The sequence below is a fragment of the Globicephala melas genome, chromosome 7 (genome assembly GCF_963455315.2).
Source record: "Globicephala melas chromosome 7, mGloMel1.2, whole genome shotgun sequence".
Lineage (NCBI taxonomy): Eukaryota > Metazoa > Chordata > Mammalia > Artiodactyla > Delphinidae > Globicephala > Globicephala melas.
The window spans coordinates 63,462,712-63,481,943 of NC_083320.1; the positions used below are offsets into that span (position 1 = coordinate 63,462,712).

Genomic DNA, 19,232 nt, shown 5'->3' on the forward strand with positions numbered 1-19,232 from the left:
CTAACTTTATTGCAGTGGCTTCCAAATCCGTCTCTCCGCCTCCAGTTTCCTCCCATCTAATCCACCCTTGGCATGGCTGACTCATTCTGATGCTTAAAAGCATGTTTTTATCCATTTAAAAAGTGTGATATTCATTCAACAAATATTTACTGAGGATATTCTGTGGCAGATGTTATTCCAGGCACTGGGATACGGCAATGAACCAAAGGAACAAAAATGCCTGCCCTCAGGGAGCTTATAGTCTGTACAGTTCATGATTGCCATTATTATAAATCTTTCTCTTCTATGTTTTGTTACAAATCTTGGCAGATAGGAATAATGATGAAGACATTGATAAGGGTTTTCATTTTATTGAACATTTACTGTGTCAGCCATTATGTTAAGCTGTTTACATACAAATTATGTTGTAACAACCCATGTCAAAGTTATGATGCTGATTTTGTGAATGAGGACATTGAGACTCAGAAAGTTAAAGTCAGTCCAAAGTCAGAGATTAAAAAAAAAATTGTTGTTGGTGGTAAGATTTGAATCTGGCACTTCCTTTCTTCAAGGTCTTGGCCAGTACACTACACATCTTCTTTTAGATGTTCAAAAGGTTGTACAGGAGGAAAAGCTTTAACTTCTCAAATTTAGTAACTGGAGGCCTGTGAATTAAACTGACAAAAGACAGATTAGCAAGAGGAAAAAACACAGTTTATTTGCATGTGAAATGCACATTTGTGTGGGAGTACTCAGTGATGAATAACTCAAAGGGGTGGTTAGAATTGGGGGCTTATATACCATTTTAACAAAGGGTGATAAATTATGGAGAAGTGACTAGACAAGGAAAAGGGAGTTTGGGCTTCTGGGGGTATGGGTAAGTTGTGGGAAGGTAACTAGGAAATGTATGGGGGAAACTACTGGTAGATAAGAGTTGTTTGTGCAGACTCATCTCAGCACTATCTCCACGATAACATTCCTGGTATGGGAGAGGGGGCACCTTTGCAAATGGAAATTTCCTTTATAAATGGAAATTTCATTTACAAAAGGGCAATTTATGCCATGTTTTTAGGCAGACTGGGGGAGGGAAGAGAACTCTTCCTGTGTCTATTGTTTCTTAATTGCCTTCAGCTCAAAATAATTCTTATGCCAAAGTGGCATATTTGGGGTAGCATATTCTGATCCTCTTCAGGATTTGTGAATAACTAAACTCTATTTAAACTCTTTGTAATGCAAATAACCACTGCAATAATCTGTTTATAAAATGACAATTTTGTATATTCAGTTTACCTAAAGCAGTGATTTGCTCTTCAGAGGACATTTGGCAACATCTGGGGTCCTTTTTGATAGTCCTGACTGAGAGCGGGGGTACTACTGGCATCTAGTGAGTTGAGGCCAGGAGAACAGACCTCTACAACACAGAGAATAACCCGGCACAGAATATCAAAACTGCTCAAGTTAAGAAACCCTGACATATAATGAGGTAGTTGTAAACACTTAACAAAATTTGGCCTCTTATTTTTTCTTTCTAATGTTTTAAAGTCTCTGACTAAATGTAAATAAAGATAAATAAAGAATAAAGATATGTATTGAAATAATCGTTGTTTACATTTTAAAGGCTTCCTCCCCTGCCACCTTTCAGTTTAAATTTAGTAATAGGTTTTCAGGGGAAATTGCATATCAGTTAAATACTTTTTAAATACATATATTTCCTAGTTTTAAGTACCACTCTACTCAGTTGTTTATGGAAACATTAACTTAAAATTTGAATCCAATGCTTTTATATAATTTAAAAATATAATTCATGCTCTGTTCTTCATATATAAAAATGATGCCAAAGGCCACTGATAGTAAATGTTCTTTAAACTGATTTACTGGCAGTAGTGATGGGTCTGCACTCAGTCATCAGTTCTTACAAGTCATCATCCTAGGAGCCACTTGGAAAGTAGTCTGCTGGGTACAGATATCTGGTATATGACTACAGAACACTTGTTCTTTGTGGGAAACTAAGTGATCTGTGTTTGATTCAAATCTGTGCTATTGGTCTTGACAACATTATGTTTTCTTATTAAGTTCCAAGAACTTTCCTGGCCTTCACAGTTTCCCGGCCTTCATGGTTTGAAAGTCAAAATATAAATTCATGTGACAAAATGGAAGTCATATTCATTTAATCATTTTTCTTTTCCCTAAAAAATAGTCCTTAAATGTTCTTCGGCTTGGGAGTAGCACTTTAAGAGGTGAACAGTTAACAGCATTCCTGTTCCCTGTTCTTTCCCCCCTTGAAACATCAGAGGCCTAGAATTTATTTGTTCTTGAAGTTGTCTGTTTCTTGACAGACATTAAAATTAATACAGTTTTTGAACACTCCTTCATAAAAGAATGTACAACTTCTCAGTTCAGCATAAATTTCTGTGTGTAGACCAGAGCACAGGAGTTGCTTTACCCCAAGTGTTCCATCATGCTGTGAGAGATTAAGCATACTCACCGTTCGGTTTCCATCAATATTTTGATTAGACATACAACGTTTCTCCTAATGAATTTCTGGGTTTCATCGGAATTATCTTTAAAAAAAATTAAGGAGATTTTTGTATATAAACACGGGAGACAAAGTATCACAATCTGATTTTCTTTTTTTAATATGCTCATTATTCTTATTCAGTAGTCCTCATCATGAAAACGACACAAGATAATTTTGGCCAAATGACCATTATGACCATTGGGTCACTGCACCGTTTCACCTTAAGACAAGGATGGTGCAATCTTGGTCATCTATACCAGGGGAACACAGAGAACATTCAGCGTTAAATATGACACCTGTAATTAGGAAGACCTATGGTTATACCATAGCAATTTTAAGGATGAGGTAATTTTGGGAGTGATGAAAAGCAGCAATTGTTTCCAACGCAGTTTATTTACGCTGCGGTACAAACTTTCACAACCAGTATGCTCTGTAAAAGAAATGCCTGCTATCTGTTGTCCTAACGGGTTAATGTGGCTTGTTATTAAGGGTCTAAAATTTGAAATAGTGTCCAAAGTTTTCTTACACTTCTTATTCTAGCTGCACAGGCCCTTTCATCACCTCCCTGGGATCCAAGCGGCTTGGAACAAATGAGTAAAGTCTGTGAACAGCCAGAGACCTAAGGAATCATGTTTCACTAAGAAAAAACCAGAAGGGCTGCGATTAGATTAGGCAAGGTGGGGAAAGGGATATTGGCAGGTAGGTGGCCGGAAAGTTACAACTCGGGTTGTTTTTTAACTGGCGTCCTACAAATGGCCGGCGTGTAGGTGTCTCACTCGCTGACTTGTAAATGAACTTCAGGTTCTCTTTACTTGGGGAGACTTCTGAATCTGAGAACCTGGCGGCGGCTCAACGACCCCGTCCTCGGGGTCCCCAGGGGACATCTTCCGGAGAGTCCGACTGTCTGGGGCGAAGGCGCACGGAAAGCAGGGAGTGAGGGGGCGAGGAACGCGGGCCCCGAAAGCCAACCTAACCCGGCCTCGCTCCCCTCCGGTGGAAACTTCCCCGGCCGCAAGCAGGGCGGGAGAGGGCGGCGGGGCGGCGGTTCCCCTCGCGGAGACAGAGAACTGCGCGCGCGAGGCGCGGGGCGCGCGGCGAGCGCCGCGGCCGCCGCCTCCTCCCCTCCCCGCCTCCGGTGGCGCTGCCTCCTCCCTCCGCCCGGCTCGGCCTCCCTTGCTCCCTCCCCTCGTGGCTGGCTCCAGCGGCGGCGTCGGCGGCGGCGGGCGGGGAGGGCGTGCGCCGGTCGAGAGGTGTCGGCAGCGAAGGGAGGGAAGGGAAGTTTCAAGTGGAAGGTCGTCCGCCGGCCGGCGCGTCTTCTCGCTCTCCTCCGGCAGCATCATGGCGGAGCCGAGCGGCTCGCCCGTGCACGTCCAGCAGCCCCAGCAGGCGGCCCCGGTGACACCGGCGGCGGCGGCCCCGGCGGCCGCGACAGCAGCGCCGGCTCCGGTGGCACCCGGGGCCCCAGCCCCGGCGGCGCAGGCGGTCGGCTGGCCCATCTGCAGGGACGCGTACGAGCTGCAGGAGGTTATCGGTCAGTGCTGCGGGCGCGGCGGGGCTGGCTCAGCCTGGGCGCTGAGGCCGGGCGGGAGGCGCGACCTGGGCGGGAGGGGACGCGGGATGCTGGGCTTGCCTCCATGCACGCCCGGGAGGCAGAGCGGTCGGCTTCTGGGCCTACCGGCTTCAACAGCTTTTTTTTTTTTTTTTTTTTTTTAATTTATTTGTTCGTTCCGTGAGCGCTGGTGCTGCAGGAGGCGGCGCGGCGGATGTGACTCGCACTGCAGACGAGCCGCATGCTGCAAACTTTTATCTCCCCGATCGCTGGGGCGGCGGAACTGGGGACCCGGCAATGCTGCCGCATTTTCTTCCTCCCGCGCGCCGGGCCCGCAGCCTGTGGTCGGTGGCCACGCGAGCAGGCAGCCGCGGCCGGGGTGGGGTTGCGGGGGCGCCGCCCTCGGCTTCCAGCGCCCCCGCGCCGCGCCTTGGGGGCCGCGTCCTGGGGGACCCAGCGGGCGCAGCCGCGCCTCTGCTCTCCAAGCTCCGCGCCTCGGTCTCCCGTCAGCAGCCTCTCGGCGTGGGTAACCGGGCTACGTAGGAGTTGCGGAGGCCCAGGTTCTTTCCCGAGGCCGGGGAGGATGCTGGCCTCCCTCCCTGACAGCCGCTGCTCCACGCCCGCCTCACAGCCCGGCTCTCCGCGCCGCCCGGCGTTCCCGGGTACCCGCCTCTCGGTAGCTGGGCGCGCCGCCTACTGCCCAGCCCGGTCGCCCGTGGAAAGCAGGCACCCTGGCCTTCTGCCCTGCGCCGGGCCGATGCTTCCCTCTGGTCCAAGGCCGAGCTGCAAGAATGAAAGCCGAGGCTGTCGGTGATCTGCTCTCTGCCTTTCGGTGCCTTCTAGTCGGCCCACAAATACCACCTTATCTTACATTTTAAAAACTTGGCAAAGTCGAATGGCAAGAAGCCGGCATTACCTTTCCCTGGGCCAAGCACGTGAAGGACCAGGAGAGTTGTGTTGGCCCTTATTGGATCATCTCGTCTGAGAGGCTTGTTAAACCCAGTTAGGGAACCCACCAGGTAAAGTGGGCCCTCAGCTTCTAACCTTACTGGCGCTGGGATGGGATGCTGCCTTCCCATATCTTGATATTTAAGTACGGTGATGAAAAAGGAATTCAGGATATTCCTCTTAAACTTTTTTTTTCTTTTCATTAAAAAGAATGCTCCACTCCTCCCTTAAAAAAAATTAAAACAGATACTAAGAATTTCATTAGGTGTTTAAACGAGCCTTTATCATCTGCTACTGTGTGAATGAAACAGCATAGACTGAAATAAATACTGAAGGGCAGAACCCTAACCCTAACCTAGGCTATAAAAGCTCCAAATAACCTAAAATAAGCATCTGTACATAAAATTCTTTGAAAACCAAAAACTTTCATAACTTTTGGCCAAAGACTCTAAAAGGATGAGTCTTCCTGTCACTGCGTGGATTAAATATTTTCAAGGGCTTCTCAAAGCCTAGAGTATTTAGTGAAAACTCCTTTAACCTGGTAGCTAAGCCCCTTCGTCTTCCCAGTTTTAAGGCCTGCTCTCAACTGGCTTGCCCCCTCTCATATTCTGATTGCATTGATTGTATCCTGAATAGTCAGCTGTCTTAGGACCCGTCTGGCCTTCCATTCCTTGTTGCCTTTCACAGGCTCTTTAAGTGCCCATCTCTGTAGTGAATCTCACTCAGCTTTCAAGGCCAGTGTGAATGTTCTTGAGAAACCTTCTCCTTCTCCCAAGGCAAAGTATGGTGGCTTCTTCTGCCCCTCTTTTTATATCTCACAGCATGTAACTCCATAATTTTTATGTGGTCAACAAAATCTAAAGGCCTACTATGTCCCAAGCATCGTGCTAGGTGCTAGCAGTATAGAAATTAATAAAAATGGTCCCTGCCTTCAAGGACTTCCCAAGTAAACGACTCTGTAAGATGTGATGAGTGAGCACTGGTAGAGCACAAAGGAGGGATTGACTGCTAGGAGAAATAAGGAAACAGGGTATTCCACAGAAGACATCAGAGCTGAATTTTGAAGTCTGAGTAAGTTTGTAAGGTGCCTGATTATTTCCATTGCTGCCTTTCCTAGCTAGGAGTTCCTAGCTGTGAACTCTTCCAGGGTCTTATTTCTCCCTCTGTCTCCAGCACATAGGGATGATGCATACAAGTTGAATGATGGTGTCAGCCACATAGTTTCCATAGGGTCAGGACCAGCACTTACTTATAATCAATTTATATGCTTATTTTGTTAATTATTAGGGTCAGTATGCAAGCTTTGCTTTTTGAAAACAATGTTCTGAGCTCATCAGTTTTGTCAACTAAACTGAAGAAAATCTTAGTTTAATTAAGGTGAGGGGATTGATTGCAGGGCTTCCTTCTGCTTGCAGTAGCAGCATTGTTAATTATGGTTGGTCCATTTAATTAAAAAGAAATTTACCTGAGGAATTTTCAAGCAGAAACACCTGCTTATTACTTCTACATTGATTTTTGCACATTCACAGTGTGGAAAGGGCTTTTCTGCATTTAAAATTTATCTCGTAATTTTCCAACTGAAAGAGATGGCCTGTGGGGGGCCCGTGTTGAAGTCAAGTTGCTGGAATAGGGCTTTCCAGGGTCTTAATGTTTATAGGGAATTACAAACCCATTTCCATTTAGCGTTTAATGCTTGTTAAGTAATGAAGAGTGAACTTGCAGTTAAGCACTTCTGCTTAAACATTACACGCAGAAGTTAGTAGTTCAGACATTGGACCAGTTTCGGCATGAGTGCCGGTGGACAGCCTTGGCCTCTCCCGGCTACAAGGCAGGTGTCATATGATAGGGCTGCGGCAGTGTGAACCGTGACCAGCAGGAGGCTCAGATGTGCCTGAGCAGAAGGCCAAGAGAGGCAAGGTGTTTTAGCTTTGCAGCGTGGCACCGAGCACTTTTTCTTCTTCGTTTCCTTCTGGCAGAGGTTGGGGGTCTCAAGATTAGAGGAGAAGAGGCTTACTAAAGTCCAAACAAAGCAGGTTCAGTTGTTCGACTTCTGTTTTAGAAAAATAAACACAGGATTTTGCAAGTCTAAAAATAAAGTTTTCTCTTTGTTATATTGTTGTTCTTGTGTGATGAAGGATCAGTGGAGAGTTTGTAATGGTAATCTGGTTCTAAAGTTTGTGTGCGACCTGGAAATGATGTACAATCTATTGGAGGGAGCTTTATACTTAGGGGTTAACCATGTTATGAAATGATTAAATTCCTTGTTTTAGCCATCAATATGAGTAGATTTCAAATATTTCTGTCTCCTATAGAAATAACTGCTCATGGGAGGTGTTCTAGCTTAATACTCTTCAGCCTCATCAATCCTTGTTCCTCAACCCCCCCCCCCCGCCGCCATCTCTCAGATTCGCTCTTTAGAAGTATATGGGGCACCCAAAGATATGCTAGTTGAAAAATTAGTTTATTTGTTGGTGGTATTAATATTATCACTTTGATTTGCTAAACAAAGAACAAAAAGTGAATCATGTAAATGTTGACTTGGGCTTCCTTAATCGATTGAACAGCCTCAAGGAACTTTCCTGTCAAAGAGTTATATTCAATGCAGTATCAGTTTCCTTATTAGAATCGGATAGTTCTAGCAGGGTCTGTTATCTTTGTTGCTTTTCCTCTGAGAAACACTAAATAGACCCATGCCTCAGAGCATGTTTGATTTTCTTAGATATTTTTTGCAGGATGAGTCTGTCTGTAGTTTTGCACCTTATTTCTCAGCGTTGCTTCACTTTTATCCTGGGCAGTCATTTAGAGTGATCCAAAAGTACCACCTGCTGCATTTCTGGTTCTAGTCAACAAAAAGAATTTGGTTCCTAGACTCCTAACTGTAGTTTGACAGAGGGGTTCTCAAGTACTCTGTTTTCTCTCCCGGGAGCTTTGTTTAACCATTCCGGTGCATCTTCCCCAGGCACAAGTAATAGGCAACTCTCCAGGTCTTCAAGGAGCAGTAGCCCAGAGCTCTGCTCTGTGCTCTCAGAGGTTCTGTGGAGCTCTGTGGTTTAGGGATTAGAACTGGTTTTATAGATGTTCTAGAGGGATCTTGAGGACAGTGGAACCATACTGCGTCACACTCTTTTGAACAGGACCTCAGAGGCCTGGAGCACTGAGTGTGTATTTTAATCTCCCAGACCTTTAAACTGGGCTGCTTTGCTGTTGCTGTCAGTTGTTAACTTGCCTTTTATTTATTTATTTATTTGGCTGCGCTGGGTCTTAGTTGCAGCACGCGGGATCTTTAGTTGGGGCATGCGGGCTCCTTAGTTGTGGCATGTGGGCTCTTAGTTGGGGCATGCATGCGGGATCTAGTTCCCTGACCAGGGATAGAACCTGGGCCCCCTGCGTTGGGAGCGCTGAGTATTAACCACTGGACCACCAGGGAAGTCCCATGTTGGCTTTTTTTTTTTTTTAGAAGAAACAGAGTCCTGAGATGCTTAGCTTCGCGCAGGTGTTTTGATTTTCATATCGTTTCACTATTTTTTTTTTTGTAAAGAGAAAAATGTATATAGAACTGCTCTTTTCGTTTTTTTTCATTATTGTGGTAAAATATACAAATATAGGTAACATAAGACTTACCATTTTAACCATTTTCTAAGTGTACAGTTCGGTGGTGTTAATTAATTCAATAGAAATGCTTTTAAATGTGCTGTTCAAACTAGCATGTGGGAAAAATCTCTGGGTTAAGAGAAGCTAATGTTAGAATTTCTATAATACTTTATGCATTTGCTTTGTGACAGATAAAATTATAAATTTCCCCCTGTCTCTTATAAGTCTGTTGTATCCCCCATTTTTGATGGTGTTGGAGAGTAAATTAAAACGTGGCGGGCTCTGGAGTCAGATGGCCTGGCAGTGGCAGTCGCTGGCCTCGCGACCTTGAGCCAGTTATTTGGAGGTGTCTGTACTCGGTTTCCTCATTTTCGACCTGGAGATGATAACGATAGGGTTGCAGAGAAAGGGAGACTCTGGAGCACTTAGAACAGTGCCTGGCACAGGGCGAGCTCTCCGGGAGTCTGAGCCTGCGCTGCCGTGCGCTGCGCCGGCTGATCAGGTCCGAGTTACCGGCAGAGAATACTGCCCTGACTCTGGCCAGACTGTGGAGCGTCCTGTAGAGTTTCTCTGCTCAGTTTGCATCAGGGAGTTTGCAGGAGGGGGAGTTGGCCCGCGAGCCCCCGCCTTCCAGTGGGCGGCGCCTTCCAGTGGGCTGCTGGCTGGGCAGCCTGAGGCCCCTGCGGGGAGGTAGCTGCAGAGACCTGTGGAACAGGACAGCTCGGGGCCTCGGGTGCCAGATGGCCCTCTGACAAGTGGTGAGAGCATCCTGCGGGAAGGTTGCTGGAGATACGGCCCGTCGCGAAAGGGCTCTGTGAGCAACCTGCTCCGACTGCATTTTTCTCCCACCTCTGCATCCGCCCTGCGGAGGCTGCCGTGCTGGCAGGAAATGCTGCTGACTAAAAGAAATGGTCACTGTGTGCCCCAGCGGGTCAGGGGACGGGGCATTTGTCTGCAGATCAGGTCATCACTGTTGCTCTCCTGTCTCCTTCCTTGCCTTGCTGCTCTTCCCTCTACTTATAAATATTCTCGTCTCCCTCTAATCATTCACAGCAAAAGAGAACAAAACACCGACACTCTCACTACTCCTTCTTCCTCTAGCTCCTGCCTTATCTCTTTCCTTCCCTTCCCAGTGGAGAACCTCCCATCCACTTCTCAGCTCACTGCAATCTGGCGTCTGCCCTCTTGCTAAGAAGCCAAAATTGGAATGTCCACAGTCACCGTGACCTTCTGTGGCTGCAGCCAGTGGACACTGCAGGCTTTCCCTCTCTTCCTCTCTCTGCAGGAGTCGGCACCATCTGCCGTTTCTCCTGCTCCTTCCCCGCGTATCTCTGCTACAGGATCCACTTCTCTATGGGTCTGAGGCTTCAACCACTGCCTAAAATGCCCAGGGCCTCTCTGGTCTTTGGACTGGTATGAGGGCTGCCTTTTAAACATCTTTGTTTAGATACTTCACAGAACTTCATACTCACAGTGAAACTCACTGCCTCGCCACCTTTGCTTCATCGTAATCCTGCTCCTTCAACGTTCTCCATCTTACACAAGGCCCTTGAGTGTGAAGCAGAAACATGCTGCTCAGCCTGCGCTTGCCCGTCTCCCTTCTCTCCCACATCTGATTGGTCCTCAGTCCTAAATACTCTGCGTGCTGGATCCCTTCTTTGATCTGTCTCTCACTCTTCCTCTTGGCCATTGCCAGTTCAGTTCGGGCTCTTATCAGTTCTTAACTTGGATGACTGTAGTGACTTCCTGACCAGGTTCCTTGTCTGCAGCCTTGCTTCCAGCTCTAGTGTGCCTTGCTACCAAAGCGATACTGCTGTACCCAAAGTTTTATCAGTTAACCCCAGGCTTAAACGCTTTTAGTGGCTCTTCCATCATCCTTAAGATGAACTCTGAGCAGGTGTTTAAGGCCTTCGGGAATTGTCTCTTGCCTCCCATTCACTGTTTCCCCCCTCTGCCCCACACCCTTTGTCATTTCTATTCTCAGGACAGACTCGCAGCCAGTGGGAACCTTTTTGCAGTTGCTGAAATGCTTCATGCTTTCTCAGCCCCTGCTAGGCAAGTTTTCCCTGTGCTTGGAACACCCTTCCACACCCCTTCCGTTCCATTTTCATGTATTTAACAGAGAACTCCGGTCTCTCCTTTTAAGCGTTACCTTTACTGAAGTATAATATGCACAAGGAAGAGTATACATGTCATAAATGTATAGCTTGATGCATGTCCATAAACGGAGCCCACCCTGATCCGGTCTCCCTTTTAAGACCCGGAATAAATGATTTCACAGAAACAGTCTCTGCCCCTGAACCGCCTTCCCCTCTGCTCCTCTCTTGTCTCTTTCACCCCTGGTGGTCCTCATACCCTGTGCAGATGGTTTGCCTCCTTGCCCATCCCGGCACTCCTCCTTGAGGACAGGCCTTTGGCCTCCATAGCCCACACCTCCTATTAAAGATTCGCTAAGTGTTTTCTGGATGAAGGTCTGAATTTTAGGGATAAATGCCCTCCCACCCCCTGTGGAAGAGGAACATTGCCTCGCTTCTGAATATTTGCCTCCTTGGATCCTGAAGATTTCATCTTGCCGGTGGTTAATGATGATGCTTATTCAGTTGCGTTTGGGCCAATCAGCTTAAAGGGCTCTGTAGAAATTAGCTCATTAATCCTCCCAGATCAAGAGTAAGCACTTTGAGTACTTGCACCTGCCTTGCTGTGCAGGCAGGCAGGCAGCCAGCCAGAGGCCTGGCTTTCCTGAGGTCATTGTTCTGCGAGGTGGCCTCTGCAGATTAAAGGACCCGGAGCTCCCTGCCACAGTCTCTGCGTCCTTTCACTCAGGCATTGCAGAGCAGGGTGGGGGGAGTCCTAGCGCGCCTCTCCTCTTCTTCAGAGCTTTCCTTTCTTGAGTGTACCCATGAGCTCTCTCTTGCTGTTTGTGTAGTTATATATAACCCAACCTTGAAGATCTGTGGGCCTTCTTGCTGTGTAGAAATCAGGACTGTTGAAGAAGATCAGGGATACAGGTGAAACACAGCAGCAGAATATCAGACGGGTGGTTTTCAAAGGTTGATACGATGGCAGGAATTGTATTTTTATAAGTGACAAGGGACTGGGGGGTGATAGGATTGGTGTGGTACATGCTAAGACCATAGAACTGGATCTTTTAAAGTCAAAACCAGTCTAATAGGTATTGTAATTCCTCTGTGGTGTATTTTTGGGAAAGGTTTTTTTCCCCATTAAAAAAAAAAATTCTCCATGTAATCAAGTGAGGTTTTACGTTTTCCTCCAGGACAGTTCTGCTTAAATTATCCCCAAACAACTCCAAGATGGCTGAAGTGATTCAAGTGCTTCAGGTGTTTCTTTTTCCAAATCCGCTGTTCATTGGTCAAGTTTTTGCTGCTAAAGAAGAATTCAGTATATTAATTAGAAAGGCATTTTAGATTCGGCTTAACTGGAAAGTAGAGGAGAAATAGCAGTCCTTTAGACAATGGATTGGCAGAGCTTTAGTTCAGAATTGATTTACATAAACATTTTGGGAACCTGATGTGAGTAAATGCTGATGTATTTCAAGTTTCTTCCCATTTGCCAAACAAATATTTGGGAATAAACTCTCACTTAAAGCTTTAAAAAACTTCTTGGACATTGAGGAATTAGATGAATTGACCTTTTAAACTAATTGTATATTTTGATGTATGGGAAAACATCATTTTAAGATAGAACTTAAAACATCATTTTAAAATAGTTTTATCTTCAAACTTCTTCCTAGTAAGTGGCATTTAGTATAACTCAGAGGCCTAGTCCTGGGTGTTCATTCACTTCTTCGCTCAGGTGAAAATACACATTCTTGTGACATTTATGGGGTTCAGGTTTCCAACGTTTAGTCACTGATGTACCAGAAGAACTAGTATGGTAAGTAGAGATGGATGACTTTCTATCATGTGAATGATAGATCTTCATTGGGGGAGTGTTTTAGAAGCCAGTGACCTGTGACAATTCTGAAACTTCTCACAATCACTCTATTTGATGGTTGAGGTCTTAGAAGAACTTGTGATCTTGTTTTGAATGGTAGCATCAGTTTGTACCGGGGCTTGTAATAAGGGGCATCCCTACTGGTTTCTTTCCTGCTCTGTTTTGTTTGGGGATTGAAAAAGGATTCATTTTATGGATTGGTTCCTATTGGCGTGTCTTGTGTTGTTGACATTTTACTTTGAATTATTTGGTCTGTCCTTCCTTCTTCCCTCCCTCACTTCATCCTTTCCTCCCTTCCTTTCCTTTCTTCCTTCCTTCCTTTGAAATTGGCAATGTCACCAGCCCCTTTCTTAATTATGAGATGACTCAAGAAAGCAGGGGAAGAGAGTGCCCAGGGATAGGAATGATAGGTTAGTGCTGGCTTTTTAAGGTCAGCTCCTAAGTGAGGAATAGCATAGGAATATAGGGGGATAATGAAATTTAATTTTGGAGGAAACTGAAGAGAAGGTCCATTCCTGTTCCTTTGTTTCTACAACTGAAGATTCTAACAACCTAACTTAATTTGCCTGTGGTCCAGAAGTCCTTAGAATCTCAGGCCGATGCTTCCTACCCGGTTCAGTGTTTCTTTTTTTCCTTATATTTTGGCTGCGTTGGGTCTTCGTTGCTGCGCGGCTTTCTGTAGTTGCGGTGACCAGCGGCTATTCTTCGTTGCGGTACGCCGGCTTCTCCATGCGGTGCTCGGGCCTCTCATTGCCGTGGCTTGTCTTTGTTGTGGAACGTGGGCTCTAGGTGTGCGGGCTCAGTAGTTGTGGCTCGTGGGCTCTAGACCGCAGGCTCAGTAGTTGTGGTGCTTGGGCTTGGTTGCTCCCCAGCATGTGAGATCTTCCCGGACCAGGGCTCGCACCTGTGTCCCCTGCATTGGCAGGTGGATTCTTAACCGCTGCGCCACCAGGGAAGTTCCCAGTTCAGTGTTTTCTTCTACTTACATCATGTTGATTCCTCATTGGTGGGAAGGAGGAAGTTAGAAATGTTATCGACTCAGTGAATTTTATAACTACCATTTTAATGAAGTAAATCTATATCTTATCTGGGAACATATTTACCGTATAGATTTTATAGTAAAAATCTTTCTTTAGAGGGGTTGAAATGATCTTTATATATCTTTCTTCATTAGAGCATGTTTATTTAACACATAAACCAGGTGATATATAAACATAAAAGTTTCATTTCACCTATCATCTTTTGCCTGGCTGTTAGAATAGACTATAAATATATATTTTTAAAATTAATTAACTTATTTATTTTTGGCTGCGTTGGGTCTTTGTTGCTGCGTGGGCTTTTCTCTAGTTGCGGTGAGCAGGGGCTACTCTTCGTTGCGGTGCGTGGGCTTCTCATTGCGGTGGCTTCTCTTGTTGTGGAGCACGGGCTCTAGGTGTGCAGTTTCAGTAGTTGTGGCTCGCGGGCTCTAGAGCGCAGGCTTAGTAGTTGTGGCGCACGGGCTTAGTTGCTCCGTGGCATGTGGGATCTTCCCGGACCAGGGCTCGAACCCGTGTCCCCTGCATTGGCAGGAGGATTCTTAACCACTGTGCCACCAGGGAAGCCCTAGACTATATTTTTAATCCTTAGTTAGAACCTGTCAGTGAGGTGGAACCTGTCAGTGTGTGTGTGTGTGTGAGTGTGTGAGTGAGTGAGAGAGAGAGAGAGAGAGAGAGAGAGAGAGAAATGGCAAATAAAAGGTTGAGGAGCAGGAAATAGATGTACTTCAGGGCTGATCATTAGCTGGAGCAGAGCTTCTGCACTAGAGCCAGGTCCCTGCTGCCAGGCTGATAACTTTATAGCAGTCAGAGCAGCAACGGCATTCCTAGCAGTGTCTAGTTCTGAGCTGTCCGGAATGGTAGCCACTAGCCACATGTGGCTATTTCAGTTTGAATTAATTAAAATTAAATAAATTTTGGGGTGGAAAGGAATGAAGAGGCAGAGCACAGAGGATGTTTAGGGCAGTGAAACTGCTCTGTGTGATACCATAATGATGGATACGTGTCATACATTTGTCCAAACCCACAGAATGTACAACACAGAGGGTGAGCCCTAACGTAAACAGTGGGCTTTGAATGCCAAGGATGTGTCAGTGTAAGTTCATCAGTTGTAGCAAATGTACCACTCTTTTGGGGGATGTTGGTAATGCTGGAGGCTGTGCATGTGTGGGAGCAGGGGGTACATGGGAAGTCTCTGCCTTCTTCTCAATTTTGCTGTGACCCTAAAACTGCTTTAAAACAATAAAGTCTTTAAAAATGAAATAACATACAGTTCCTCAGTGACACGAGCCACATTTTCAAGTGCAGCCAACTGTGACTACTGCAGCTGAGGAACTGTATTTTATTTATTTAATTTTAGGTCTATAACCTGCACTGTCCAGTAAAGTACCTTACTGGATAGTGCGGATACAGATTATTTCCATCACCACAAAAAGCCTTACTGGAGAGTGCTGGATGGTAATTTCTCAGAAATGTTCAGAAACTGACTAAATATTATTATGATGGCTGTAAATATCCCGAGGCTACCTCCTGATGACATGCTAAGGCATCGCCACTGACTTAGAAGTACAAAAGGAGAAAAACAGTGCTAACCTGATTAAAAAAAAAAAATTGTTTTCACCCTGTGCTCTATTAGAAAGCGAATTGATTCATATTTTCAGAAGGACAGTTATTTTTTGTGTATGGTGAAACAGATACCCCTGCTGACGTAGAAAGACAGTTTTGAAGTATGAGTTTTTATCTTACTCACTTAACTCATTCTAGGATATTCTTGTGATTACTGTAAACACGGAATCCTCCCGAATGAGATCCAGTATTTTCAGAAGTATCAAAATGTTACATTTCCTTGAGAAATCACTTCAGAGTCTTGGGGGCTGGATGTGGTAGACAGAATCACTTCAGTTTATCTTCTTTTATGTAATGAAGTAAGAAAGAACTGACAAAATAGTTTTTTTGGTGAAATTACAAAGACATTGTGAAATTAACTCCACTTAGAAAAAAAATGATACCTGTGTCAGTTTTAGTCACTTAAATGGTGAGTTTGAATCATGGTCCCTTCTTTTCCCTTGATTTTAAAACATTTCGGTAATTGAGTAATTAAAGGATTTAATAGTTTAGTCTAAGTTATATAACACAAAGCAAATAAAACGTTCAGTATTGAAGTCAGTACCTTAACAGAAATTCAAACTCAGTCATCACTGTTTGGTTAGGACACCTTTTTTGTTAGGAGAGGGAATTAATGACATAGGGGTGGGTGAAAACAAATATCTGTGTAGGGAGATTAACTGGGTTTAATTTTGGGCAATTTAGAAACAGTTTGTACTTTCTTATGTTTAGTGTCCCTAGGGTGACTGGGGCCGCCACAGAGAATGCTTTACTATGTAATCCTTTTTTATTTTTCCTCGTAGATGCCCTTTCAAGTTTCTGGAGTCCTAAATCCAGTGCCTGACCTTCAACAAGGGCCGTTGCGGAAACATTTTTAATATGGCAGTTTGGGTGGCTGAAATAGTACTAGGGGAAGTGTCTCTGTGTATTTTCAAATTAATGATCATTAGGACAAATTTAAGAATAGTGATATTTTTGGCATAAGTCTAGATCAGGACTAGATTGTATATCTTTACTAAAATAAATTCTCATTGGTTGTTTAAAAAGTGACAGTCTCGGGCTTCCCTGGTGGCGCAGTGGTTGAGAGTCCGCCTGCCGATGCAGGGGACACGGGTTCGTGCCCTGGTCCGGGAGGATCCCACATGCCGTGGAGCAACTAAGCCCGTGAGCCATGGCCGCTGAGCCTGCGCATCTGGAGCCTGTGCTCCACAACGGGAGAGGCCACAACAGTGAGAGGCCCGCGTACCGCAAAGAAAAAAAAAAAAAGTGACAGTCTCTAGGGTGAAGAGATAATGAGCCTCTTAGTTCATCTATAGCCATCTTCCTGATTGTTTCCATAGAAGCAGCAAGACTGTTTAAAGGCTATAATTTCATGTCCTACTCTTCAGAGCCCATTAAAAATAGGCAACATAGGCGGCTTTGTAGCTTATATATTTGCTTAAATAGTCTTAAAGACAAAGAGGGTAACTGCTGTGCGGTCATTGGGATAGGTAAACATTGCAGTCAGGCACTTGTTTGGCTTTTGCTTATAGGTTATGGTCCATTTAGCCTCCTGTATTAAGAGTGACATTTTTGGGAGTTCCATGGTGGCCTAGTGGTTAAGGATTCTGGGCTTTCACTGCCATGGCCTGGGTTCAATCTCTGGTTGGGGAAGATCCCACAAGCTGTGTGGCATGGCCAAAAAAGAAGAGTGACATTGTTCTCAGCTATACGTAGTTGTTTAAAAATGAAATATTCTCTTGGAGCTCCTTGGAAGAAAGGGAGTGACAAAAATGTGAAAAGGTGGTATTTATGGGGTCTGACCAACTTTAAAATTAATCATATCAGGACTGATATGCACAAGAAGTATTGTTTCCTTCAGGGGGACATAGTGGAGGGGGGTCCACTTATACTTTATAGCGACATTTTATTTTAAATTAAAAAATTACCCATTTCTATCAGCCCTCTAATGAAGAAACGAGACTGATTTTCTAATGTGACATTAATTTGCTCTTGAGGTATTGCCCAAGCTGTTTTTATCAGTTGTAGCTTGATCAGAATCGTTATTTAGCCTTACACAATGACTCTAGTCTGAACAGTGCTGTTAGTTGTTTAAAATCAGTTTTGTTTACTGTTATTTTTAATAGATTCTGCATCACTGCTTCATAGAAGTAATGAGATTATCTGGGACTGTGGTTTGCAATTACAACGAGCAATTTGTCTAGAGGCAGGGATAGCAATAGCAAAAGCTGAGGGGCTGTGAGGATGTGTAATAGAGGGGTTGGGTGTGAGATTCCAAAACCAGATCTGTGAAGCCAGAGACAAGATGGGATCATTGGAAGACAAAGACTAGCATGAGGCACCAAAAGACGTCGGATCTGAGCAGGAGTGAATAAGATGGAGAGTAAGGACTCAGGGACATTTCCACGTTTTGCAGGGGTTCAGCAAGGGGCCAAGGCAAGTAGGGACAATGTAACTTTTCCCAGAAAGTTTTAGTGGCAGCATCTTGCTGAGGTGGGCCCCTCATTTGAAGCTTTGCCTTCGAGGGAGGTGTCTCTGATGAACAGAAAGGCTCAGTGCTGATGGTCTCTGCGTCAGCTATGTATAGCTGTGTAACAAACCACCCCAAAACTTAATGGCTTAATATAATGACCTTTTTATTTGCTTACAGTTCCATGGGTTGGCAGTTTGGGCTTCACTGGGCAGTTCTGCTGGTCTCGCCTAGGGACAGTCTTTGACCAGCTAGGCTGGGGCTATCTATATTAAGATGGTCTCAACATGTATGTGGTGGTTGGTGCTGGCTGTTGGCTGGCCCTCTCTTTCCGTTGATTCCTCATTCTCAAGCAAGTGTGCCCGTACTTCATCCCTTGGCTGTGTTCCAAGGTAGCTGGAGTGGAGCTGCAAGGACTCTTGAGGCCTGGGCTTGGTGGTGACAAAGCGTCACTGTGTCTCTTTCAGTTGGTCAGAGCACATCACAGGGTAGCTCAGGCTCAGGCGGGAGGGAGATTGATTTTCCTGCTTGCTGGGAGGAACAGTAAAATCACATGGTAAAGGGACATGTGTACAGAGACGGGAGGAATTCTTATTACCATCTTTGCAAACTCTCTACCACACAGCTTTATGTAGCTCAAGGGTGATGAGTACACAATGTTTGTCATTCATTTAACATTCGTTTCTAACTTGTGGTAGGGGAGCTAATTACCTGACTGCCTTACCCCTGATTGTTATAGTGTGGTTGATTACAGGTTTCATAAACTAATTTTTTGTGTGAACCATCCATCAGCATGATTTTGGCTAGAAAAGTGGCTTTAGAAATGTATAACTTTCTAAGAAATCTAAACATGTCTTTTCTAATGTAACATTTGAAGGGCAGAGGGGTGTGTGTTCTGTGTGTGTGTGTGTGTGTGTGTGTGTGTAATGCTGATCCTTTTTTAGCCCTGAGGTGTTCTATTCCAGACTGACCTTCTTAAAACTCAAGAGCACCACATTAAAAATATAGATTGTTTGCATGCATATGTAATTGTTTCTCCTGCCTCATAGAAGTCAGTGAAGTAGGTCTATCACAGCTCTAAAAACAACAGATTTTCTATGCATCACTCAGTTTAAAGGTAGATTGTTGCTTAGACAATTATGAAAGTTTCTTTACTTTGAAGTCAATCCAGCAATATTGTACTGCCCGTTTTATAGTCAGTTTTCAAAAAAGAATTGCCAGCCTATTAGGATAAAAATATTAGAAACCCATTAATAGTTATTGACAGAAGTTGCCCATCATATACTAAGGGCAGAAATCATAGAAGGACGGGAGTTGTGCAAGTATACCATTTTTTAAATTGCAATGTCTTTCTGGTAAACGCCCTTACAAAATATTATATGCTTTTAGATGTGGAAAGAGGGCTGGGTGTTATCTTCATACATATACAGATTTAAATGCTAAGTGGCTTGCTGTTTATTCCAAAGGGGAGACAGATCTGTACATGGATAAAATATGTGAAACCGGTTGGCTCAAACTGCTTTCTCACATTAAGGAAGAAAGGCTGAGAAAAGGATGTTACCAAGACCTCTGAGTTATTAAAAA

General features: G+C 44.7%; 1 protein-coding gene across 3 annotated transcripts in view; it reads left to right on the forward strand.

Annotated features, from left to right (window-relative positions):
- Positions 1 to 19,232, forward strand: part of STK39 (serine/threonine kinase 39) — a 478,001-nt gene that overhangs the window by 165,301 nt on the left and 293,468 nt on the right. The window contains exon 1 of one of the 3 annotated variants that reach the window (XM_030852531.2): positions 3,654 to 4,028. The exons of the other annotated variants lie outside the window; for them this stretch is intronic. Within the exon in view, the coding sequence (XP_030708391.1) occupies positions 3,836 to 4,028 (193 nt within the window). The 5' untranslated portion in view covers positions 3,654 to 3,835. Of the gene's footprint in view, positions 1 to 3,653; positions 4,029 to 19,232 lie in introns of those variants that run through there. 3 annotated transcript variants of the gene reach the window in all.